At 43.4% G+C, this 27,229-nt stretch overlaps 1 protein-coding gene across 1 annotated transcript in view; it reads left to right on the forward strand.

The window, feature by feature from the left end:
• slco5a1 (solute carrier organic anion transporter family member 5A1) overlaps positions 1 to 26,180 on the forward strand; it is a 38,223-nt gene extending 12,043 nt beyond the window's left edge. The window contains exons 3-10 of the mRNA XM_085763664.1: positions 8,089 to 8,221; positions 8,321 to 8,538; positions 13,761 to 13,925; positions 17,916 to 18,114; positions 21,444 to 21,603; positions 22,085 to 22,326; positions 22,467 to 22,531; positions 24,177 to 26,180. Of these exons, the coding sequence (XP_085619790.1) occupies positions 8,089 to 8,221; positions 8,321 to 8,538; positions 13,761 to 13,925; positions 17,916 to 18,114; positions 21,444 to 21,603; positions 22,085 to 22,326; positions 22,467 to 22,531; positions 24,177 to 24,634 (1,640 nt within the window). The 3' untranslated portion in view covers positions 24,635 to 26,180. The remainder of the gene's footprint in view (positions 1 to 8,088; positions 8,222 to 8,320; positions 8,539 to 13,760; positions 13,926 to 17,915; positions 18,115 to 21,443; positions 21,604 to 22,084; positions 22,327 to 22,466; positions 22,532 to 24,176) is intronic.
• Positions 26,181 to 27,229: the final 1,049 nt, after the last annotated feature.

A 27,229-nucleotide genomic window follows, 5' to 3' on the forward strand; every position in this document is an offset into this window, starting at 1 on the left:
TGGTCATTTGGTGTCAGAGTTAGGACCCTTGGCCCTTCTGGTGCACACTTAAAGTTATACTGCAAAAGATGTGGCTGAAAGCACTCACTGGCTTGATCACATCCTGCGGGGGAAAAGCCTTGCTGGAAACTAAAGTGGTAACTGATGAAGGGTCTCTGGCTGAGCTATGTCAGCTCAGAACAGTTAATGATATCCTTCAAATGTATCTTTTATGCTGTGTTGCTTTTGTTATGCTTCATGTCAATGATGGGATAAAAGGCTGACAGAAGAGCCGCCTCAGTGGCTGCATGACTTCTGTACAATAGCCTCCCCCCTGCAGCAGGGGAGCAACTAAAAATAGAGAAACTCCTTCCATTCTCTTTGTGCTCATTTTCTAAATATTTGATTTACCAAAGTGAGCTTGGGGAACCCCTGTGTGGAGAGCCCTGCAGTTTGCATGCAAAATGGATTATAGTGTGCTGTTTGGGGTGACAAATATCAGGGCTTTACTGTCGTGCAGTGAAGGGATTTAAAGTATTTAAGCATCAAAAATGACAGATAGCACAGTTTGTTTTAGTTTTCCCTTCAGAAAGAGCAACAGAGCTGCACAGAAGACGAAGACATGAGGGGCTTGGTGGTGGGAAAGGCAGACCTCGGATGCCGATCGAGCCCTTGTGACTAGTCATGTCTTTTCTTAAGGGGCTTAGAACCCATAGTCCTGTAAGAGCATGGGGGTGGGCAGAGTGTTGTTTTCTAAATCAGAAAGGCTTTGATGTTTCTGATCATTTAGTTCAGATAAAATCTAGATCACTGGCTGTACCAGACTGTACAACCGGATCAAAGCTCTTACTGTACTTAATCTGTTCAAATATTCACCACATCCTACATCTTACTGTACTTGAAGTTCAATACTTAGCCTTGTACCACCCACCACCTGCCTGGGAGATTCCGGCACTTTGAACAAAGTTCCAGACTGCTACTTCCCATAAATGTTACATGAGTGTGAAAGTGTCCTATATATATTGATCGATTAGATTCTCATCTTTTCTGCCAATGGTCATTTGAAGAAATGATGCCCTGTCGTCAGAATAATCTATAGTATGTCCCTACCTTTAGAGCAGTCTGCTGGTCCTGCAGTGAAATAAACGCCTCAAGATTTTATGTCCAAGCCCTCGCAAGGTTTTAGCGATCGAATATAATCAATTTTTATGTCCCGCCACCACAGTGTGCAGGACATTATGTTGAACTTGGTGACTCCTGAGACACATTCTTGAACGCAATAAGAAAGATGCATGGTAGAAACTTAATATCTGCAACACAGGTGATCTGATGATGATCCAGTTAGATTTTAGCATTGCTGCATACATTTGCATAGTGGTCTGTACCAGTATAACCAGTGGCTAATGTGGGTCACCAACATGTTATTGAATGGTTTTGGTAGTATTCTAACAAAGCAGAGCCGCGGAAACCAAGAAATCCCATTAGCCTCCGTAGCGTAGCTCTGAGCAGCTCGCGGCTCTACTCTGCCATTCTAAAAATAGCTTGCCTTGCACTGACAATTAAAGGTAACGAACCTACTGCTATGACTATAGGGATTATGGCAATGGGCCAATTTGCCAAAATGTTGAACTATCCCTTTAATATTTTTATAGAATAGGAAAAGAAAACTGCAATGCACTTTTCACTAAGTAAATCCATGAAGTCATGGGCACTCGTTTCAAAATGCAAAAGCAGTTTTAAATCACATCGCTGATGGTTGAGTCTGTGATCGCAGTGGCATGTTTCCAGAGCTGCTGAGGCCGGGTTGTGTTTGGGTGCCTGAGCAGAATGTAAGCAGCCAACCCACGAGCGCGAGACGCCACCATACTTAATCTGTATTTCATCACACAGTGTCTTCTGTCATTATACATGGCAGAACATGACTTCATGATTTGTTTCCAGCACAGTGGAGCTGTGCAACAGTGTCTGGTTTCCCTCAGTGTTTGTGCTTAGACCGTCTATTTTTGTATAGTGTGCGCTGGTGTGGTTGTTGGAATTGACTTTTATGTGTTTTTTTATGTGCCAGTGGCTTGTCAAAAGGATCTGGATTATAATGCTACATTAGTCCCCCCTAATCTTATCACCCCCAAAACAGGTCACCATACTGTTTGTGTGTCTCCATCTGTGACCAAACTACTTTTAGGGAGTGTAGTGGTTTATTTTATCAGTCTGTTCTCTTTCATCTCCACCACCAGCATTGCCACCTCATCCTTTCTTGATTTCCATCTCATTCTCTAGGAAGAATGTATACATGTACCCATTCCAACCTTTTTTTGTGATGTTCTCCTGATGCTTAGTGCAGGAACGTGTACAATCTTGCAAAAAACAACCCCTGACCTAAGGCTTGAATGAGAATTTGCACTTTTTGTGTACTTTGGAATTTATCTGCTGTAACATGATATCAATTTTGGGACTAACATGATGCACGATGAAAAGAGATCATCAACTCCTAACAAATGGATTTAGAGAAAACAAGCTTTTTCGATGCGCATTGTTGCCTTCTTGTTCTGTCTATGCATGCATATTAATACAGTTTGTCTCACTGTCCTTTCTCTGTGTGTGTCTGTATATGTGTGTGTGTGTGTGAGAGGCCATAGCCTATGTGCATGCCCTCTGGGTAAAACTGTAAGGTTAGGACTTGTAAGAAGACACTGCAGTGTCAGCAAGTTTCCATGACAATGCCGTCGTTCCCTATTTCATTGTCTTTTTCCTTCTCTTGTCTCTCGGAGTGAGTGGGGGGGGGTCACATGACTGAATTGATCCCCCGTAACACAGGGATACATGGAGCCGTGTCCCTCTCTGTTGTCCTCTCTTTAACAGCAGCAGCCACATAGATCACCTGTCACACAGCTGTCACCTGCACTCACACTTCCTCAGTGGCATTATTAGAGTACAGTGCAGCCAATCAGACCTCTGGAGTGTGTGCTGACATTTCATATAAAGAGGATGTTATTAAATAAAGCAGGATTATAGCTCATTTAGATTTTCTCTGTCATACCGCTGGTGGGGAAATCGATTATTATCCCAGGTTAGAGTGAATGGGTAATGTGTGACGCACAATGCAACATAAATCAACATGACACGGCTCTTGAGTGATGCTGAGAAGACGATGTGATCACATCTTTTAGAGATTAGATAGTTCCGGCGTAAGGCAGCGCAGTGAATACAAATCCAAGGTCGTCGCGTTGCTGCCCGCAATCCATTCCCAGACTTGTTTGGAGGCTGAGGGAGCTTTGTGGGCTAATGGCCAGGGAGAGGGCTACACAATTCATTGAAACTTAGTTTTCAGCCACAGAGCGGAGAAGGATTACAGAGCCAGGCTCATACCTCTGCGGAGTTTTATGGGCGACGGTGACAAGAGAGAAACAAATTCCAAAACAAGTGAGATTTACAGCACGATAACATGAGCACACTCGTGCAGAGACACACACTCGCAGATGTGATCAAAGGGCAGACTGACACAGATGAATCCTCTGTTGTGTGAATCGTAGCCTCGACCTTTTGACCCCGCGGTGTTCTGACAAGGCGGCGAAAATCCCGTCCTTTATTTTTTTCTACACGTAATTAAATCAAATCGTTAATCTGCGGTAATTAGTTTGGCCACCGGAGAGCTGCTTCATTAGGTGCAATGTGCTTTCTCATCAGGTCCGGTTGCTCCACCGCGCTCTCCTCCATTCCCCGCTGCTCGGAAAGGAGGGTGAGGGGTGAGGCGAGAACAGAAGGTCAGCGGAGGTTGGGGGGGATGGTGGTGGTGGTGCTGCAGACGCCATTTTATTGTTATGCCTGAAATTCCATTCACAGTCAAGGCAACTGTGGGAACAGCTGGGTGCTGCGTATTCCACAAATTCCTTGCGTTTATTGAGGATTAACAAAAAGAAAGAAAAAACTTGGTGTATCAGTATAAAATATCATCATCCATAATGAATATGGTCGAGAAAAAGCTGAAATGAGCACATTCAATTAAACCAGTCAACAATTAGTGATGATTAATCAACCATTAAAGTCATTTATTGAGCAAAATGTCTTCCAAATTGCTGCATTTCTTTAGTCGATATCTGGAAATAATGAGAAAATAGATCAATTTCATCAAATGAAAAGTCATTAGTGGCGGCCTACGGAGGATGGGCAAGAAACAAAATTATATCTCTTCTCTGAAATCATTAGCAGCCACCTGGGCATTTACCATTTTTATAATCATGCATCTGATTCACTCCCCTCATGTTTTTTTTTTTTTTTTACTGCCATTCTTATTTTTCTGTTTTACTCTGTTCATCTCCTCTGGTTCACCCTCATTCATTCCTGCGAACTCTGAATGAGTCAGTGCAGCTCATGAATACAGAGAGTCAGGAGGAGCAGAGCTTTTACAGAGTGTGGAGGAGGCAGAGTGGAGACAACAGAGCAGCGCCGGTCCCTGAAGGTTAGATATGAGAGGGGATGTTGCTGAGCAAGCTTTATCACTCTGTTACACAGCAGGATCAGTCACCACAGGCTGCAGCCCAACTCCTCTCCCTCTGTTTCTTTATGTTCTGTCACTCCTCACCCTCGCGTCCCCTCTCCGGTGTTATTCTGCTTCTTCCCACCTCATCTGTTTTTCTTTCTCTCTGCTCCCTCTCCACCTCTCTCTCTCTCTATCTCCTCCTTGCCGCTTTCCGCTCAAGTTTATCAGTTTTTATTTCTTTCTCTATCCCACTTTATTGCCTTTCTCTTTCTGGATTATTGTCGAGTAAATCTCTCCTTCTGCTGCTTGACTCTGCTGCGTCCATTCATCTCCAGCACTGGAGCTCAAACATTAAATTGGGGTCAATGAGGCACTATAAAACAGTCACCTTATCCCTGCTTCACTCATACCCTTAGATGCCCTTGTATCTTCTCTGTCACGTTCCCATGTGCTTGCTCCTACCAGTTCATGTGTGCATTTACAATGCAGCGACAGTCTGACCTTGGCTGACGTGAAAGTCACCGAGCTCTTTTCATTTCTTTAACAATAAACATTTTCTCAAACCTCATCAATATCTCCTTGCTGATATTGGATTCTGTTTGTTGCGTGTTAACTCGCACGCTTTGTGACTTTGCCCGCAATTTGTATCTATTCATGCGTGATAATGTGAACTCTAATGTATAGAACAAAGTCAGCACAAAATTACCACAACATATTGGAAGTCAGGCTGAGTGAACATGTAGATGCTTTAGCTGCTGACTTGACATGGAACATGATGAGTGAAAAGCCAATAACTGCAATAGAGAGCACCTCGTCCATTAAAGCCACACGTGTAGAAAGTCATACCAAGCCTATGATGTTTTGTCCTTCACGTGCCGCTGCTGAAGGTCTATTGCGTAATTGAGTAAAGTGAGGCTGTGGCTTCTTCATTGGCATGCACCCCCCCCCCCCCCCCCCCTCTGCGCTCCACTGTCGTCTGCCACCGCAGCGTGTGTGTTTGTGTGTGATGGAGCGCTGCTGCTGTGCCAGCATATTCCTCAATCCGACGGCTCTGCCCCTGGCCGCCCTTCAGCCCGCCCCCCGGCCCTCCAATCCCTTCACATCAACCCAACCGCCCATTCTAAACTATAGCGGCCCGGTGCCAAGCGGGCATGGTAGGGCAACGAGTCAGGTACAGTTTATAACCCACCACCCCCCCCCCCCCACGTCCTCCAATCAGGCAGAACACTGTTAATGTGATGGATGGAGGGGCAAGACAGACGCTTACACAATCACCCAAGGGGGATAAATTATAGCCGTCCCCTCCTGGGTGCCCGATAAAGGGGAGGATGGACATTGGAGGGCAACCAAAAGACCATACTAGGTGCTCAACCTCGGCCGGACGACTGAACGGCTGGATGCACCTGGTGTATCAGGCTCGAGCCACAGAGTGTTTAAATGATCGTGAGTTATATTTGGGGCGCAGGGTCAGCGGTCTGCAGGGTGACAATGATTCATTGATAGGCTCTTCTTCATGTGGCTTCTGCTGCACACATGTCCACTTGAAGTGTTTTTTTTAGACATGCAGACATGTAATCTTGCTGACTTGCACAATTTATTCACATTATATGCTCGAGCTCATTTATATTTCCTTTTATTAAGCAGCTCAAAGCCACAGGATCATCTCTACATTTGTCCTGATTTACATTTGCCATAGAATTCCTGAAGCTCCATAAGGAGGCAGGTGATTGAGATTCATCATAAAAGCTCATTGGTCACAGTCTAGTGGGCATTTATATTGCAGAGCATGTTCTGGGCTTTATAGAATATATTTTGCCGTGTAACACGAAAGTGTGATTCGTTAACTCGGCTTATGTGAGACGTTTTTAATTTCAGGATGGAGATAATAAGATGGGCCCTCTCGCCCGTCCTTGCCAAGTGTAATTAATTGTTTATTGTCTCTTGGTGGTAATATCCTGTTACACTGTGTAACGGTTTGACTGCTGCTGTGAATTGACTCTCCAATGAGCAGGATATGAGAAATAGCAGAGAAAGGAGTTAAAAAGATGGAATGCGATATGCAAGACAAAGAGAGAATAGTGAATAATGTGAAACCGACACCTGTTTATCTCCCTGATTCATTTCGGTCTGTAGGAATGAAACTGCAGAGCCTCAGGCTCATACGCACACAGACATGTTTATGTATGTTTTACATACAGTATGTTTTCAAATGTCTTCTACTCATCCACATGCACTGTGGTGATCAGTAGAGAGAGTTTCTGCACACACAGTGTTTGGGGTCCAGGGAATTGACCAATGCATCTAGTGTTCATGTGTGTACATTTGTGTGAGTGTGTGTCTGCATTAGGCTGATAAGAGGATTTGCTGAAGAGCCTTTTGTTCTTGAAGCAATATTTTCCTCTTTCTCTTTTTCCCAATAGTTCTGTTCGAGAAAGCCATGATTTAATTAAGTCTAGATAAGGAGACAGGCTGGAGGATATTGTTGGAATCTCACTATAGGAGTGAACGTGAACATTTGCGCTCTGTGTCAGGATGAAAATGAGCGTTATATGCAAATGTTGGCGTGGCGGCTGAAACATTTGGCGAAACAGACTGAGATGAAATGGCTTTTGAGCTTCCATTCTGAGAAAAACAAACTTTGTTGATGAAGGAGAAGTGTGTGTGTGTGTGTGTGTACGTGCATTTATTATGTAATCTGGCAGGAGGGAGGTGTTCCTCTGGTCCTGGGGGAGAGATTAGACATTTGAGTGTTGGTTTGGACACACAACACACCTGCTGCCTCGGCTGCTAAACACAGGCTCCGTCATGCACACCAGCACAAACACAATGTGCATATGTGTGCACGCACTGCTGATGGAGCCCATAGTGTCAGCATCCGGGAAAGTAACAATTAAGTCTTAAATGGGAGAACAGGAGCTACTTTGCCGGTGAAATTGAAAATATAACCAAGTCTAGTCGGTGAGAATTTAGCCTTTTTTAAAAGATTTTAATGCAAATGCGTGCACACATAACCATCGTAAAGAGCCAGTCCCTCTCGTCTGTCGCACACTCATGCATGCACACACACCCTCATGGCTCGCGGCAATGTTCCAGGTGTAATTATAGAAAGTTTGCCCCCTGATTACGGCTGGTAAATGGCTTTGACTCACGTCTCTGCTGGATGTCCGCGGGAGGTTTTTCCACTTGTCCAGCTAAAAGGTTATCTAACTTTAATGAGTTTTTTCCCTTCCTGTGGCAAAATGACGGAGTGTGATCGGCTCACCTTAGTGAGAGTCCCCCCCCTCCCTCTATGGGTTAATGCCCCCCCCCCCCTCCTTTGCTCGCTCTAAGGTTTGCCGGTGTGGGAGCGCTGCAGGCGTGCCCTCAGGTCAATGAGAGACCTCTGGAGCTTTCAGGTTGGGTTATTACTGACTCTTTGAAAGATGTGAGAAATGACCTCAGGGCTGGTGGAGAGTTCCCACTGATCTGAGTGCAGGGGCTTTGAGCTGGTGGACAGTTCATCAGGGGTTAGGAACAGCTCCCGCATGTCTGATTTAAACAGTCATAGGCATAGCAGGTCATCAGGATAAGGAAAGTGGGGGGAAATCTTGCAGGTTTTTGATTGAAATTTCTTTCTCTTTTTCTTTTTTTAGCCATCATGTACGTGATGGGAGCCCTGGGACCAGCAGCTGGCTACCTGCTGGGTGGCGTCCTCATCGGCTTCTACGTCGACCCCAAAACTGTAGTGAACATAGACCAGAGCGACCCTCGCTTTGTCGGCAACTGGTAAATATAAATATGTGTGCATCTTGAATGACTGCCTATTCACATCTGTCTCTGGGGATGTTTTCCTCACAACACATCTGTTCCCTCTCTTCCCTTCAGGTGGAGCGGCTTTCTCTTGTGTTCCGTAGCCATGCTGCTGGTCATCTTTCCCATGTTTGCCTTCCCCAAAAAGCTGCCTCCCCGCCACAAAAAGAGGAAGAAGAAAAAGATCAGCTCTCCGGGTGACGCGTCCAGCGATGACGAGATGATGAAGGAAAAGTCCAACGGCAAAGGCCAGAACGTCTCCTCCTCCATGGGCTTTGGGAAAGACATCAAAGGTGAGGAAGAGATAATAATCAACCTTCCACTTCCACCTCAGCACTCCAAGGTGTTACAAATACCATACGTCACGTAACTGTTAGCTATCGATGTAGTAAATGGCTCATAATCCAATCAAAGGCCGGGATTAGCTATTTCATCTAATACTGGAAGCTCCACGGAGATCTCCTTTAAAGATGTTATTGATTGATTATGGAGGAGGTTGTCCACGCAGTTGCCTAATGAAGCAAGTAATTCACTGCAAACATGGGCAGTTTCACCGCACTGTGGGTTCTATTTACTCGAGTAAATGAATAGTAAACACAGGCCAAAGATCACACATGATTGCTGTCAGCTAAAGACTTTGTTAAGCTTTGCAACCTTGATTTTAAATCAATGACACTTTACCTACCAGTATTAACCCTAACGCCCTTCCTGACCATGCATTCTGTAGCTAGAATACAGTCCACAATCATGAAAACTAGACGCAGGCTTTCAGTTTTTCATTCAACTGTTTGCACCTTTGTGCATCAGTGCATCAGTGCATCGTGTCCTCTGAGCCACATTTACCAGGAATCTCCTATTTTTCTGCGGGAAAGCCCCTGGATAAGCTGAATACTGCTCCAGTGTTTCCCAGTTTCCTCTTGTCTCATTTTTTCTCTCAGTCAGACAGTTATCTCTCTCTCTCTCTCTCTCCCCCTCTCCATCTCTCCCTCTCTCTCTTAAATGAGCTCTCAGGGGAACTCAGTCACGTTTCCTCACACAGGAGCAGACAGACTGAGCTGCAGAGCATAATAGTAGCATACGTGTTTGCTCTCACTGTCTTCATCACAGGCAAAATAGCTATCATGAATTCCAACGTGTATTTTACATGGACGCATAATCATAAGTTACTGCTCATGGGCTTAGCTCACAGCGGTCCAGACAGGATTTAGTCTCTCTAACTGATAATATAACGGTTCCTGCATTATAGCTTCTTCAGACCACTGCTATCTCTCCCGCTGTTTGACTGGTCCCAGCAGGACGTTTCGGGCTGTTGTGCAAACTGTGGCCAATTTTGCAGACTCGGGCACTTCAGTGTTTGGATCCGTAATGTATTTTAGTGCTGTACGTGTCCTTCTATTGAGGTGCGTGTGTGTTTATATCACAAATTCAGCACTTTCTGTGAAAGATATGCTGCATTGAAAGTTTTCACCATGGCCTTTTTTTTTTTATTGTCCTTCAGACCGCAAGCAAACACTGAAAAATGCCAACACTGAATATTTTTCGGCAACACACGTCAGATGGCCGCTCTTGTGATTATTGAGCGTTGCAGACCTCGGTCATCTGCGGTGTGAAAGCAGATATTAGCATTTCAAGAACTTTCCATTTCATTCAATTTTAGGGTCCTGTGTAGATGAATACCTGCAGTCATATTCAAACAGCTGATTCCTAACCTGAAGCAGGACAAAGAAGTTTCACAGATTAATTGCAAATAAAATTTGACTGGATTTACATTTGACACAGAACATAGGCTGTAGCTAATGATTTATTTCCCCGAAGTTCATCTAAGGTTGGAATGCACTGACCTGATGCACCAGATCAATATCGGCGCTGGTAGCAGATTGGGTGTCAGGCATGATGTGACGGATCCACATTAAATGCAGGTTTTTCAACAAGCCACTGACTCACCACATCAAACCCTATATGTTGATTCCTGACGATGATTCCAGTGAGTTTTCTGCACAGAATTTAGTCCAGCAGCATTTGACAGCATTTGACATTTGAGAAGTCAGACCCAGATACAGAACTTACACAACTGATTATCAATTGTAATTGTGTATTAGATGACTAATCCTTTTGGCATTAGAAGAGTCAAGTGCAACTACTGCACTGAATCATCAGGCAAAATCTCTAGATTACGGTACTGGCAATTATAAATGAATAGAAACCAAATCCATTCAATATATTCTATCTATTTTCCATTTATTTATTAGTTTATTTGAAAATGGACAATGTACATTAATAAAACATTGTAAAAACAAAATAATGTACCCGAGTTAGCTAAAAGGCAAATTTTCGCCCTTTACAAAAACAATAAAATACCATATAAAAAAGGTAACACATTCTATACACAACATTATATAGTATACACAATTGAAAGATAATAACACACATCCACAATTGCATTTTTATTTATTATTTATTCTTAAAAACTCACTCTGGCTTCATAGGCTGAAACAAAACACAAACCACTTGTATGATCCGCAGAGTATTCACACATATTATAAATCATACGCTATTGTGACCTGTCTCCGCTAACACCGAGACATTCTGAAAAGCAGATGGATGAAACAATTCGACCCAGTCATCAAATAAATTTCACACCAAAACCTATTGCGAGTCAATGGTCTGTCTGATGGAGAGAGCAGCTGCTGTAGACGTCAACAGGACCATGCCATCTGTCCCCCCCCTCCAGACAAGATTAGTACCCAGCTCCCCAGGAATGAAATAATTAGCATCACCATTCAGTCCCTACCTTTTGATCTGGGATAACACTGACAGATGCTAACATTTCCCCACCTACAAAAAGATTAGTTGAATTGGTGCTGAGACGCCAGTCCCCAAGTGAAGGCAGCGTGCCACCCAGTCAAGCTGTCCAGTTTCATAATAACCTCCCCAGTAAAAGGCCATAATAATCCACTTCACATACTTGCTGTCTTTTCTTTTGTTCTTTCTTTGCTTTCTGACATCTGTGTGTGAGGCACATGAGACAGAAGAAGTCCCCATGATGGCCTTATGACTGTAAGCCATAAAGTTTGCCCTCGGCCGTAGGCTTTAAACTGTCCACACGCGAGCAGTACAAATTTAGAGATACCAGCTGTGCTCAGTTGAATTTTCCCCAGCCAAATCTTCTTTTTTTTTTTTACTTTTGTCAGTGGCCAATGAAAGACCAGAGGGATAAAGGGGACTTCAGATAAGGAACAGTTGAAGAATAAGATTATCACGATAAAATATAGAACCTGATTCAAATATTTTAGTTTGAAAGGCTCTGATAAAAGCTGCCTTTGGGTGCTGTCCTCTGTCCTCCACCATGTTTCATCCCACAGATGGTGAAGGTCAAGTTTAGCCAACACAAAGTCTTTCTGACTGGAATCGCCCCCCCAAAGTTCAAACTAATTTGAACAAAAAAGCGTTGTGTGCACATGAGTGACCTCAATTCTCTAAGTTAGTGATAATTAGTTTTGATGGCAAGACCTTTTCTGGCCTTTTTATATTCAGCTGCACAATAAAAGAGAAAATCTAAGAGAAAACCTCTTTGATTTCCTGTCTCTTGGCGTCTCTCTGTTCACACTGAAACATCTGGGAACTGAATATATGACTCTCTTTAGCTCTGGCCTTTTATTCAAAATATATATTTAGACAGTATAAGTAATAGCATTTCAGTCTTATATATTTTTTTGTCATTAGCGTTGTAGTCATGGATGTAATCACAGCAAAAAACAAACAGACCAGATATCCACTTTAACAGCACTTGGCTCCAGTACAAAGCTGGTGTAGAAGACGTCCGTACAGCATGTCCTGGATCTTCCTCAGGACATCCTACAGTAATGAGTTTCCAAGCTACATGAACTTTATTCCTCTTCACGTGGAAAAAAACCAGCGGAGCAGCGGCTTGTGTCTGAAGTCCCTGTGGACTGCAGAGATCCCCATTCTGTCACACTGCTCCTGAAATCATATACCTCAGCCATGTAGAGATGGAGGAGCTCGTATGCACCAGTGACCCGGAGCGAGAACGCTGAAGGACACTGAAGGAAAACTTTTTCTCACGCACAAGGCTGGTCCCTATAAAACATGGAGAAGATCATTCTAATAGCCTGAAAATGACCTGACAACAGGATAGAGAACAATGCCAGCAAAGGGCGTTGTAATTCTGCGGGTAACACACCCCAGCTTGCTATGTTATCACTGCAGCAGGCGTAGTAATGATCTTGGCAAACCCACAGTTTTGATGTAATTGATTACACTGTAATAGATGGAATTTTGTATACATGACCTAGAGCACAACGAAATGTCAATAGTTTATAGATGATTGGATGGTTGGGATTCTGATTTAAAATATGCAGAAATGCATTTTTGGCATAATTTACTGAGAGATCCCATGGAAACAAGGATGAAATGCAAAAGGATGCTTTCAGAATAATAATTCTGAAAGCATTGTTATTGTGGGGTGAAAACGGCTGTATAATTCCTTTTAGCTGCTGGTTAATAGAAAGCAGGGTGATGTCATTCTTTGAGAGATTGAGAGTTCAACCAAGAGGCCCATGTTGGAGTTGCTATGACAGCAAGCATCTGCCCTGCTGATGTGCCTGAGAATAAGCTGGTGAATCCCTCTTAGCCGCATTTCCTCTGATGAAGAGACGCTGACACACGAGCTGTATCTGGGGGATCATTTGCTCATCCAGACGGAGGGAACGGTTTGAATCTGCCTAGTAACAGTAGTGTGCTAACAGTTTGATCACATGACTGTTAAGTGACAGGACGAGAGGGCGTTTTGCGTCAGGCCAAATCATATGGACAACGTCCTCGAGCAGAGATAAAGGGCATGTTTGCCCTTGTTATGATGATGAACCGAGGATGACGGCACTCAGGCTAGATCTGCAGAGCTCGGTTTGTTGTGGGCTCTCAGCACAGACGCACATGATCCACACGCTTGCGTTGCACCGCAAACTTGCTGATAGCTTGATATGACTTTCTTAAAGCTTGATATGATTTCGTGCTATGACAACAGACACAGGCAGATGATTAAAAAGCCACTGATGATGTTTAGTTTGTGTCCATTATAATAACCTGAAAGTGTTCCTCAGAGAAATCACAAAGCTAGTGTGTCTGTTTGTGTTGTTTGCTTCTGCAGTCTTGCATGAAATAAGGATACTTATTCAGATGTAATGAGGCATTGTTGAGTGTGTGTTTAAGTGTGAGTGTGTATTATGTGTGTGTGTTTCAGAGACATTTAGAGGTGGTGTTAACTTAACTCTATTATTACCTAAGGTTATTATTATATAAGGTTTATTTGGGTTACAGATGCAGTCTTTTCTGTCTTCTCTTAATTACAGTTTTCCAGTAATGATTCCTCTTCAGATGATTCCATGGAGTTCAGTTTGTGTGGGAGTGAGTGAGAGCCAAATTAAGAGACTGATTGTGTGTTAATTACAGCACCAGAGTAATGAAGAGATCTGTCTTGTCTTGTATCCCTCCCCAGACCTCCCCAAGGCAGCGCTGAGGATCCTCAGCAACATGACCTTCCTGTTCGTCAGCCTGTCCTACACGGCCGAGTGCGCCATCGTCACCGCCTTCATCACCTTCATCCCCAAATTTATCGAGTCGCAGTTTGGTATCCCCGCCTCCAACGCCAGCATATACACCGGTAAGTTTCTTTGTTCCATCTTTAGGTTTCTAAGCATCACTGCATTATCATGGTCATCAAGACTCGGGCATGAAACTGTACAGTCGGACCTGTTTTGACTTGTGTTGTGAGTCAGTCACTGTCTCCTGTGGGCCACCATCGAGGATGTGTGGGAGCCAGCGATGTGGGATTCTTTACAACATGCTCCAAGCAATAACTATATAAACTTATAGCGATATATAAATCTATGAATACCCTCAAGGTGAAGAAAATGGAAAAATGAAAACAGCTAGAAGTGCAACTAACACATTTCATAAGTGTTTTTTATTATTTTTGGAATTGTTTCATATTTTAAAATATTAAAACATATCCATTATAGTTGCCAAGAGACAAATGTGCTTGTGTTTTCTAACAAACTGTCCAAAAAAAAGCAATGATATTATTCCATTTGCAATCACATAAAAGCAGCAAATTCTCACAATTCAGAAACTGAAACCAGAAAGTGTTTGTCCTAGATAAATGAATTAGCCATCATCCAAATTATTGGTGACTTCTTTTCTGTCTCGGGGCTGTCTATCAATTAACTAATTGTTTCGTCAAATAGGGCTAAGAAAACTGCAGCAATCCATGAAGGTAAAAGTTGATTTATTGGGATCAGAGGAATTAGTTCATCCTTCTATATAAACTATGCCTTGACTTTTTAACCTTGAGGAGGAAATATATTGTGATTTAAAATCAGCAAACACAACAGAGGAAATAGAGTTCAGTTAGTTTTTCATTGGTTAATTGAAGTTTTGGTGAAAAGGTCTGAAGTGTCAAATCAATCAGGCAAAAATGTCCTCAACAAATACCTCATTATAATGGTTATAATTGTGAGATAAATGTGAAGCCTGTGAGGTGCTGTAAAATAAAGCATAATTGTGAACAAAGCACTGAAATTTGGTTCGTTTTAAAGTATTCGCTAATTTCTTCATGTTTATTCAATGTGACCTGATATCCGACAGGCTGACGGATGATGGATCAGCATGTACTATGTGCACCATTAGTCTGTACCAGTTTGAGCTCACATTTGTTCTCACCTTTCCACGTGCGCACAGTGATTCACGGTTGGAGGGCAGCGCTGTGAGTCATGGAGTCTCGCAGACTTTGATTCAGTGATAAGCTTCCATTACATCCCAGAGTGTAACACACAATTCTCTGTTGAGGGCAGGAGACGCCTTCATCGTGATGTGGTTACACACACACGCACACACACATCGTCTCTCTGCTCTGGCTGTAATTTGTGCACCACATATGTAGGGTGTACAAAGAACCAGTCTAATCCTTTAGTCACGTCTGAGCCAGTGGTGCTAATACACAACTAATCTGGTATCAGGATTATTACAGCAAGGAGTGATTGAAAACTCAATTATGGCTTTGAAAACAAAAGTATGCCTGCGTATGCATAGATATGTATGTGTGTGTGTGTGTGTGTGTGTCTTCAAGTATTGTGCTGGCTAACGTATGGCCGTTTCTAGACGCGCACATACATACATAGATAAACACACACCCCCACATACACAATGCCATTGCCTCATCTCGTCTGCCTGTTGCCAGGATACAAGGGTAAGGGCAAAACGGGTGGCGTGGTTGCCACGGTAACCCAAACGATGCCAAGCTGCCGTGATGTGATGATGGTTGGAGATGAAGGAGGAGGAGGAAGAGGAGAGGGCACTCCCCGTTGATAAGCGCACAGTGCTTCCAGATGGACGGACCAAATGTGACATTTCCCTGATGGTTGGGAGGAAGGTTTTTTTTTAAAGAATGACCTGGAGCCTTTGCATGTGTTGCGTGTGGTAACAATTTTTTTAAGTGGTTTGATATAGTCTCCTAAGGTCAAGAGGGTTTGTGTTCATTAAGTTTTTATGATTTTCTTAAAATTTTACCCTTCTACCCATTTTATTTAGGTCACCAGTTCTAAGGCTTCTTCCCTTTTCCAACAGAAACCAGATATTTGCTATTCTAGCTAAATGACCCTGTTGTGTCTCTCTGCAAATAAAAAAAATGAACAAAAATCCAGTAATAGCAGTAAGTCAGCGTTCTTGCATATTTCAGCTCATTGTTTTGGTTTTTCAGTTGTAAAATGTTGTGGTTCACTTGGTCTGCTTTTACCAATTTGTTCTTTTTTAGCTACTGAGCTTTGTAGAAGTTGAAGAGCCACAAATTTTAGTGAAGTGCTGGCTAGTGATTGAGCATTTTTCTTATCTCTACTCTGGCTCATAGCAACTATCAAAAGTGGCATTATGTTGCTTTAACAAATTCTAATTCAAACTGAGCTATTTTATCAATGAAATTATTCAAATCAGGAGCTGAGAGGACATGGCACAACTGCTAATAGACAGACTCCTTCAGTTTCATGTCCTGAAGGGCTTCACACTGAACTACTTCATGTGTCAAATTTGTCTTCACCTAGAAAAGTTTGGTCTGCACAATAAGCGAACCATTTCCTTCATGAGGAAGTGGGCATCTTGAATTAGCTGCAATAGCCACCGAAAGAAGAGCATACTGTAAGAGGAAATACGTGTCACAGCTCGCAAGTGAACCATAAAAACAGTAGAGCAATGTAGCATCAAAGGTGTCGAGGTAAAATAAATAGAAATCTCACAAATTGCCACCTTGTTGAGACAGCGTCATGCCTGGTTAAAGAGCTGCCACTGCTACATGCCCATTAGATGTTGCTACAGAAATAGCACTGTAACATATCACACGCCTCCCTCAGCTGCAGTTTCCCCTCATGCTGCTGTTTAGTCTGACTTTTTTTTGTAACTTTGGTGGCTCTCCTTATCTCAGCCACTATTCCCTCCTTTTGAAAAGACACTCTGCTTTTTTTCTTTCTTCTCTCATTTCTTTGCTTTGCTTTGTTCTGGCTCTGCTACACAAGCTTTAGTTGACAATCGTAAGCTGCACAAAGGTTTGTCATCATGATCGTCGTTGGTGGGTAGGATCTCTCTATAATACATGAACACTGACACACGCTTATCAGATCACTTAAAAAAGCCATTACATTAATGCCAGCGTAGCTATTAATCCAGATAAAATGAGTAAATCATTCATGTGGCAGTTAATAATTTGTGTATGTGTGTGTGTGCGTCTTATGTCACATTGATATGATTTTTTCTCTGGCTGTGTATATGTTTAATCCTGCAGACTGCACATGGTTTTTAGTACAGAAACATGCACTTACAGGATAATATGCTACAGCTGCCTGATGCCTTGCTCTCGCTGAGTGTGTTCAAAGGGACTCTCCATCTCCGTCTCTTTCCCCCTTTCTTTTAATCTGTTCCACACAAACACACAAGCGTACATACAGAGAGAGGGAGAATCCAGATGACATTTCTGTGCACTTGGATCACTTCTCCGTTGATCCTCTGTCTTTGATGACCCTCCATCCCCGCTGACTGACCCCATCTTGCTCGTCTCCCCCCTCCCCTCCCCTCCAGCTCTAAGTGCTCGTGGCCGTGCAGCCTCCCCGGGCCTTAACTCCTGCAGGATGACACTTTACAACCCGGTCCACCCTGCCAGCAGCCAGCTTTGCCTTTCCTCATGCTGTCAATTAGACCGGCTCTAGTGGACTGGGCACGTGCTCTGTGCTGCCACAGCCTGAAATGATTCACTGATGGCCCTCAGCAGAGCCCAGTCGCACTGAAACAGCAGTGGCTTTCCTGGTTCCTTTCTCTTTTCTGTTTGAGGTTATTCATTCCTGGTTTAATGAGGGAAAACACACTGAGATTGTGTTTTTTTTTTTCAAGCATCCATGTCCAATGAGGCACCATCCAGTCATATATGTTATTCATGTTACTATGCAGATTGTAGACCAGATTGTTATCACACTTCAATCATGCTTTACAGTAATTAATTCAGTGTTATCATTATCTTAGCTGTTCTATTTCCGTGCCGTTTGCATCACATTGTCAAGTTTTCCTCCTTCATCTCACTGTCTCTCCTTTCTTCTCCTCCAAACTTTCTTCACAGGTGTAATTATTGTCCCCAGCGCCGGAGTGGGCATCGTGCTGGGGGGCTACATCATCAAGAAGCTGAAGCTGGGTGCCAGAGAGTCGGCCAAGCTGGCCATGATCTGCAGCGGGGTGTCTCTGCTCTGCTTTTCCACGCTCTTCATAGTGGGCTGCGAGAGCATCAACCTGGGCGGCATCAACATACCATACACTACTGGGTAAGGACACATGTACCAACGCACAGATAAGTTTAAAAAACACTCTAAAGGGGGCACGGTCATCCCCTGGTTTCCCTGCTCATTCATATTTTTTCAGTGTCCCCATACGATTCTGCATGAGCGCACAAAATTTGCCACACTTTGCATTAGCATGTGTCTTTTTTTTTCTTTGTAAGCCTCTCCTGTATGACTACCTTCAGTATGAATCATGTTGCCCTCAAGGTGCTTGGGAGCCAGGTAGACGTTTATTTCAAAACTGCTTATGTAAAAAAAAAAGAGGCTACACTGCAATTGAAGTTGTATCTCAAATATATAAGCGCACACACACAGTGGTGGAGGAGGAGGAGGAAGGTGTGTGTCTGGGATACTGTCACCGCTCACCGTCATCCTCATGTGTTGTTACTGTTGTGTTGGGGTGTGAATGATTAATTAGCAACAACGGCATCTGCTCTCGTGGCTCCGGTGAATCACTCCGCCACCTCTATTTCTGAAGCTGCCGCTCCACACCACATCAGCAGACTGGCTGCAGAGTTTAAAAAAAAACAAACAGAAGATAATTGAGTGTTAGCCCTGCGGACAGAAATATGGAGGGGACACACTTTATGCACACGCTCATACTGACACACACATGGAAGCACCATGCGCTGTGTGACCTTGGTGATGCAAAAGATGCAGCAAACTGATGACAAACACTGATCGATTTTAATGGTACCCCCTCGTTTTATTGTGCGTTGTGAACTGAATCAGATTTTTTTTCTAAATTATATGAAATGTGCAAAAGCCAAATTTACTGAGATATGATCACACATATTATAATATAGTTTTTATTCTCCTTTATCCATTGACCATTTTATCTCTTGTTTTTTATTATTCATATTGCACTTATTTATTATTTAAATGATTTGCACTTGCAGTGGACGTGTGAAACACAATTATCTATCTATCTATCTATCTATCTATCTATCTATCTATCTATCTATCTATCTATCTATCTATCTATCTATCTATCTATCTATCTATCTATCTATCTATCTATCTATCTAATCTATCTATCTATCTATCTATCTATCTATCTATCTATCTATCTATCTATCTATCTATCTATCTATCTATCTATCTATCTATCTATCTATCTATCTATCTATCTATCTATCTATCTATCTATCTATCTATCTATCTATCTATCTATCTATCTATCTATCTATCTATCTATCTATCTATCTGCCACAAAGTTAAAAACAAGGTGGAGGAGACAAGACATACTCAAGAAAAACAAAAAGACAAGGTTAAAAATCATATTAGTAACTAGCCATCCATCCATCCTTTTTGCTGTATAGGCAGTGCATCAGCTCAGAAGCTCAGTGAACACCTGAGGGTGAAAGTGCTAAACCTCTGTGAAATTTACTTTTCACATAACCAAGTTAATCAAAGCGATTATTTGCCAAATAGTCAACGTGGCCTTTAAAGTCCCCGTAGCTGACCCATTAATAACTGTGGTCTTTGTTAGAACCGGTGTTTATAGAGGGGTCAACAAGACCATGTGAGCCAGTGGGGCTCCTCATTATGAACAGCACTGGTCACTAGTCACTGCTAGCACCCACATGAGGAATGTTTAGCCCAAGCCCACCCTTTGTGTCACTCGTCTGTACTTTCACTGCAGTCTAGACATGGCACTCCCCCACTGACAGGTCGGAGACAATCTGGGGACGTGACCAACATAAAACCCTTTTAGTGCCACGATCATATGGAGTTATGTAATATTATTGAATATCTGCAAAAAGCGGATATTGATGTAAACCTTCCGTGTCATCTCACAACACACTTGTTTCCTCTGTTACTAAATAAAACCTTTGTCCTTAATAAACCCTCACAACTCAGATTTTTTTCCCCCCACTGTTCAGCGTCTGCAGTGCTAAACCACATTAAGCCTCTCACTCTCTTGGCTCTGTATTTCTATGCAGCGCAGCCTCTGCACACAGTCAAACAACATCTGGAGGGTTCAGCGAGGGCCGAGGTTTAGTCTAGAATAGGACATGTGCAATCAGTGCAGTGAGCCTGCAGTGAACTCAACACGCAAATACTCACAGTCTCCCCCCCCCACACACACACACACACACACAGCGTCTGGAATGTGACACTGTTATGTCAGGACAAGCCCAAATGTGCTTCCCCTGTGACAACCAATATAAAAACGAGGATGAGTATTACTTTACGGCCCTGTGGAAACTGATGGTCCACTAGTTTAAGAGGGAGGAGAGAAGAATTACTGTGTTTCTGTCGGGCTGATTTTTGCTTACGCCGTAATACAGATTTCTTTGAAAACAATTATATAAAGCAAACAATCGCCTGCAAAAACAACATTATTAAATGAGAAACTTTGCCAGAGAAAGATCCCAGAACTGTGGGGGTTTGTGTATGTGTGCGTGTGTGTGTCAATGTCACCCCGGGGTGTTGTGTTGTGTTGTTAGGGCCTGTCCCCGGCTGTTCCGCAGGGCTCAGAGTGAAGCTCTCCCAGAGAAAACCCAGGACTCGCTTCACTGCTCCCGCTACAGACGAAGCCGGAGTTGTGTTTTGCTAAGAGCCAGTGTTCCCACACTGAGCGTGGAGTCGCTGGAGGTGTCACTTCCTCATCCCCTCGTCTCCGTCCTTCTATCATCACACGCAACACAAACTGGTGGTGGGGACTAGATTAAAGCTAATTAAAGGGATTATACGCAAAAGGTTAATAATGAGACGGTAAACAGTGCGGAGAAGATTGGCAGCCTCATTTACCTTCTGTGCTTTTGTTCACTGTTACATTGCATTACTGCACTAAAGGGGAAGCATTTTTACTTTTCAAATGATTTACACAACATTTTTTAATAACTAAGCTGGATAAAGACTAAAATTTTTAGAGTGATGCGATGCAGAGAAGGGTAGGTAGAGACTAGAAGTATTAATATCCTCTTTTCAGCTGGGAGCTTTGAGGTTTTATGGGAAATTTAGTCTAAAATGCAGCACGTAGTACCATAAATTTGTTTTCAATTTTACTGCAATGAGATGATGTGCTGCCTCCCCAGCATGGCCGCTCTTTAAAAGGATGGATAGATAGATGGATGTTTAGAAAATTAATAGATGCTGAATGGCCCATGTCTCCTGCCTCTGGTCCCTGCTGGCTCCGTGAAAATCCATCAAAGTGTAAAGTAAAGCAAAAAAAAAAAATCCTTCTCAAGTCGATATAATCCAATAGTTTTTTGAAAGGGCATGGAAAAAAGAAGAGTTACAAGTTGTAGGATCTTTATGAGTTGTCATGGAGTCTTAAATAAGTCATCGGTGTCTTGTGTGTGCAGGCCGACCCTCACCATGACCCACAGGAACCTGACGGGCAGTTGCAACGTGAACTGCGGCTGCAGGATCCACGAGTACGCTCCGGTCTGCGGCTCCGACGGCATCACCTATTTCAACCCCTGTCTGGCCGGGTGCAGCACTGTGGGCAATGACAGCACTGGGGTGAGTGCACGCACGCGCGCACACACCCATACACACACACCTCCTTCCTCCACTCGCTGTTCCCTTTGTTTTCCTGTCATATAAATAATACACAAACAAAGCTATTTATGCATCTGATACAATGAAAAAATGACTGATGGAAGTGATTTCGGGAATCTTGGCCGAGGGTCGGACACATCATAAAGTAAAACACAAAGACTTGTTCTCTGTACATTCTCCTCCCATAGCTTTCAAAGTACAGGAAGTGTCACACGCCGCAACAATGTTGGACAGGAATTCATAACAACACAAGGGGGGAAGAAAATGTGTAGATTCTTTGTCCAGATCCCTGATTACACCACATTGCTGGTGCCACCCAGTCTGCCTGTGTGTTTGTGTTTGTGTTGAGTCCTTACATTCAACTCCCATTTAACAATATCAGTAATCTGTAAAATGGAATTAGCCGGAGTGAATTTGACCGGTATATTGTTTCTGACCACAGATAAGGAACTACACTGACTGCGGCTGCGTCCAGAGCAGACAGGTCATCACTCCGTCCTCCGGCGGCCAGGTCAACCAGCTCCAGCTCGTCATCGTGAAAACCTACCTGAACGAGAACGGTTACGCCGTGTCGGGGAAGTGCGACCGCACCTGCAACACCCTCATCCCTTTCCTCATCTTCCTATTCATCGTCACGCTCATCACCGCCTGTGCCCAGCCCTCCGCCATCATCGTCACACTCAGGTGAAGAACTGGGTTTTTAATTATCCTCTCCAACTCTTTCTTCCTTAAGGGCTGTCTGTTTCTTGTCTGTGGGATTTCTCTCTTTTTCTCAAGTCTCTGCAGCAGCATTTCTTCATTATGTGCCGTTCCTCTTTCCTCAGGTCTGTTGATGAGCAAGAGAGGCCTTTTGCTCTCGGGATGCAGTTTGTCTTGCTCCGAACTCTTGGTAAGTTCTTGATCTTCTAGACTAATATTAGAGCCACTTACCCTTTGTGTGATGAATTTCCTATAGTTTCTCGTTTGCTGAAGTTACTTTGGTCATGAGGAGTAAATGCTGAGTTGCGAGTTTTTCAGAAAAGGTAAAGGTTTGGAAGTGGAAGTGATGTGTGTGTGTGTACAATAGGCCAGTCAAAGACAGCCTTACACTGGCTGCAGGTTTTGGTACAGTCACGTCCTACATCTTGATTTTTATTGTTTTCTCCAGCTGGAGTAAAATCCACTTTTACTATCTGTTCCCTGCCGCCTCCATTCTCTTGTTAACACCCTTCAATTTTACAGAGGGCAGGAATGCAGCAGTGTAGTGGGCCTCAGTAAAACTTCTCAGTAGATAAGAGCAGAGAAGCTCTTGGGGTCAGTGCGCGCTGCCCTGACATGCCTCTCATCTGCTTGGTATGGCTGTGTGAACATGAAGCTGTCACATCACTTGACAGAAACCATTGTAGAATTTGTACATGGATGACAGGAGGGAGTCTGTATTTGTCAAGTTATATAGTCGACAAAAGCTTCATTCAATTCTGCAGTTTTCTATTATATACACCCACAGAATACAATCTGATGCAATCCTATACAATATCCCTGCAAGACTTTTTACATCACTGAATTACCTCATGGTCTGTTTTTGTGGATTCTGATTAAGAGATGCTGATTCAGCACTTAAGTCATTTAATCAGTGAGGCGGTAGTTTTCGACCGGCTATGTATTGGATTAATTATTTGGAAAGGCGTTTCTAATATTTTGTCCACGGCCTCTGCCACAAAGGAATCAGACCTGTGGTTGAGCTGTGTGAAACTCAATAGTGCCACCCAGTGGTGCTGCTGCAGTATGTTCAAGTTCTGTGTTAGTGCCCCTATGTGCCATTATATGGGCAGATGTGATATGAGATATCAGTGTGAATAGACACTTTTCATATTCATTTAAAAAAAATATGAAATTAGATAGTGGTGGTTTTTGTCCCTCCACATCTTTAGAATATGATTTATTGTCCAGGGCCTCTCTGTTGTAACACAACATTTAAAGTGCTGACAATGCACAGCAGTGTTGTGACACATTTTACCTTTTATCAAAAAAAAGAAAAGAAAAGAAACTGCTGCTCCTGCAATTTGGATTTTGCTCTGTGATTGTACAGTCCTGCTGTATACAATGTGTACCATACAGCATACTGTTATCCATGGAATTGAAACACTCTGCTGTTTTGCTGTGATGTAAAATAATTCATTATGTTCAGTGGGGGGTGTCAGTCAAATTGATTATAACCCAGAAACTTCACAAACTGATTTACAAGGATTTAATTATCTTGTTTAAACTAATTCTACCATTCGCCTGCTGTGAATTTAAAATCCCTCAAACCCAGTTTCAAACCAGATGTATCTCTTGTCCCTCACTCTCTGATTTGTGAGTAAAAAGTTTGACAGAATATATTGTGTCTGTGTGAGAGCCCATTACTTAAAGTAAGTTGACTGAGAGGGTTTGAAGTTTTCCTGTCTGAACATATTATATATTTAAAACTCCTGTTGAATGAAGTCTGGAACTGGGACACACTTGTTCTTCAGAGTGTTAGTTCTTCATCCCTCTTGTCTCTCCGTCTCTTCCAGCCTACATCCCTACGCCTATCTACTTCGGTGCTGTGATCGACACCACCTGCATGCTGTGGCAGCAGGACTGCGGCGTGCACGGCTCCTGCTGGGAGTACGACGTCACCTCGTTCCGCTTCGTCTACTTCGGCCTGGCCGCCAGCCTCAAGTTCGTCGGCTTCGTCTTCATCTTCCTCACCTGGTACTCGATCAAGCACAAGGAGGAGCGGGCTGAGCGCTGGCGCCAGCACCTGCCTCCGCTGGGCACCGTCAGCGAGCTCATCTGCCACGCCGGCGGCCAGAAGAGCCACGCCCGCACCCGGTCCTGCCCGGTCTTCATCCCGCCTCGGCCCGACCCGCCGGCCGCCCTGCTGCTCAACCACGGCCACAGCAGCCTCAGTTGCCCCGGCAACGCCCTCAAAGCAATAACCCCGCCTATCCTTTTGCCACACCACCACAGAGGCTCCGCCCACGTCTGAGAGCACGCCAAGCCTCCCCTTTTTTCTGAGGGGTGTCCACTGAGACATGTGCCTTCCTGTTAGTGTCTCTGCACCCACGCGGCGTCCGCTCCACCGCGCAGGGCTCCCAACGCCGCTGCAGGACCGACCGGCGGAGACGCAAGTCACGCGCCCACCATACTTAAAGGGCTGCTCGTCGTCTATGATCACAGGAACGCGACAGATGTACTTTTTACTCCGAGCATATCATCAGCTGCAGCCACACACAGCATCAAGGCCCGCGCCTCCACGTCAAGGATCGGATGACAAAGACATCACATGGTGCTACTGTTAAAGGGCAGGGCATTAGAATCTCTGTACAGACACACGAGTCATGATCAACACGGCGTCTAAAGCACAACTGACAAACCTGTACTATGCAAGATCCTCTGTACAGCTCCTCCCTCCTCAGTACTGTACAGCTCCTCCTATACTCTACATGTGTACCTCTGTCCGCTCAATTCACATCCCACCATGTCGTCGGCTCATTCAGGATGCCATTCTTCCCTGAACTGTGAACATATCAGCCGTCTCTCTTTGTATTTGAGCCATCCCCCCCTCGTCTGTCTGGTCAACACCTGTCATTTGCATCCTGCAGAACTGACAAGAGCGTTTCGTTTTTTCCTCCTCTTTTCTTTTCTTTTCGTCACAGTGCCTCTCAAGCTGTCTCGGCCAGTCCAGATACACAAAGCTAGCTACCAGGGTAAATGCTGGCTATAGCTCCCGAAAGAAAAGCCAGTCACTGTCCTCTTAGCGGAGCGACCATATTCTGCTTTGTTGCCGTCAGCTGTTTGTGTTTGGGTGGGGTGGGGACAGTGGGGAGTCAACGCAGGTGGTCAAAGTTTCCCACCTTGGCAAAGAAACCATGTAGCTTAAAGCCGACGAGCATCAGTGGTACCGTGTAAAATAACCTTGTCACCGAGCAAGAGATCTATATTTCATTACATGTAACACTACTTTATTATTACAATCTGTCATGACTAACCAAATGGCAAACAGGAGAGAGCAACAAGACCGCTGTTTCATCTCTGACCATGTGCTGAAGCTACTGTATAACGTAAAGACGTGAACGCACAAGAAACTGGAAAGGAGAATTTTAAAAAAACAACAAAAAAAAACAACTGCTGTTTTCTGAACAAATTGGACCTCAATTTAAATGCAACCTTTTGAAGGTAAAAATTGATTTGTAGCCAACTTAATGTAACAAACAGAAAAAAGGATGCATCATTTTTGGCTTTGTGTTGTTATGGCTTCTCCATTCTAATGGTCATCAGATGTACATAGTAGTTATCTAGTAGACTAGGCTTTAAAAAAAAAAAAAAAAAGTAGTGCAGCGAGCATGTGAAACAAGGAACCCCCTCTTTTTATCAGCGAGAGAAATCTGGTATTGATGATTCAGTTCCTGGGCGTTTGTGGCCCTCTAGTGGACAGAGAGATGATTGTGTGAAGGCCAGTGAATGTTGCTGTTGGTCAGACTTACTGTACTATGAACTCCTTGGTTCAAAGGTTAATTATTAAACTTAATCACTGCACTGAAAAAAAGCACTCCAGTTTCCCAAAGATGTAACAGAGCATAAGACGACCTGCTTTCCCTGACACGTTCTCTGCACCGCCGTGCTACCAAATCAAATTTAGTTTGCAGGTGGAGCAGAGGCATGTTAATACTGTTTACATGAGCCAAAAACTTGAACAGAAATTCCTTTAACTGAGGCTCATGTTAGAAAATATCTTATGGATTTGCTTTCCTTTGAACAGGAGAGACAGAGTTAGTAAAGGAACAAAAGAAGTGTTAGTAAGGCCCTTTATTGTGGTAAATTTAATATCATGTGCATATGAAAGCTCAAATCTGAGGCACATGTTTTAAAAAGATAATATTTTTAGGAGTATTTTTTCTTGGTGTGTGAGGGAGGATATAAAATAAGTCTAATAAAAAAGTTACTGTAGTTTATATTGTAGTGTCAGTATGAATTAATTTTAGATGTAAAAAAAGGTTTGCAAAGAAAATGGTGAATCCAACGCAGATGCAGTGAATACATTTTAAAAGTTAACATTGTTGGCCAAGTTTCATGGTAGTCTGCCTGGTAAAGATTTATCACGTGGGTAATGGCAGTGACTAATTTTAGTATTATCGTGACTTAGTACCTCAAATTACATATTCATAAGTGATCATTGTGTAAATATTGACAAAGCAAATGAAGCGTATTATAGAGCTCACACAATAGTTAGACGCATATTTATGAACTAACCCATGACATTGTAGTTAAAAAGAAAAAAATAAGACTTTAAAGCTACAAAAAAACAAAACAAACAAAAAAAAACAGTGGATTTGTCTGATGGTGCCTGATCAGTGTTATTCACATGGGAATGGGTTGAGTTCAGATTATACCAGAGGGGAGTGGGGTGGGGGGAGTTGGGTTATTGCAATGTTTTTGTTGTTTTTCCTGTCGAGAGGTCGACACAACTGAGTGAATTAAAAAGTCGCTGTTCTGCCCCCCCAGAATGTCCTTCCCTGTCTCCGTCTGTAACGATTCTCTGCTCTCCCTCTCGCTGGCTCGCTAAAAAAGCAGCACCAGTGCA

This window comes from Trachurus japonicus, chromosome 20, assembly GCF_045865225.1.
Source record: "Trachurus japonicus isolate A0001 chromosome 20, Traja_1.0".
NCBI classification, from domain to species: Eukaryota; Metazoa; Chordata; class Actinopteri; order Carangiformes; family Carangidae; genus Trachurus; species Trachurus japonicus.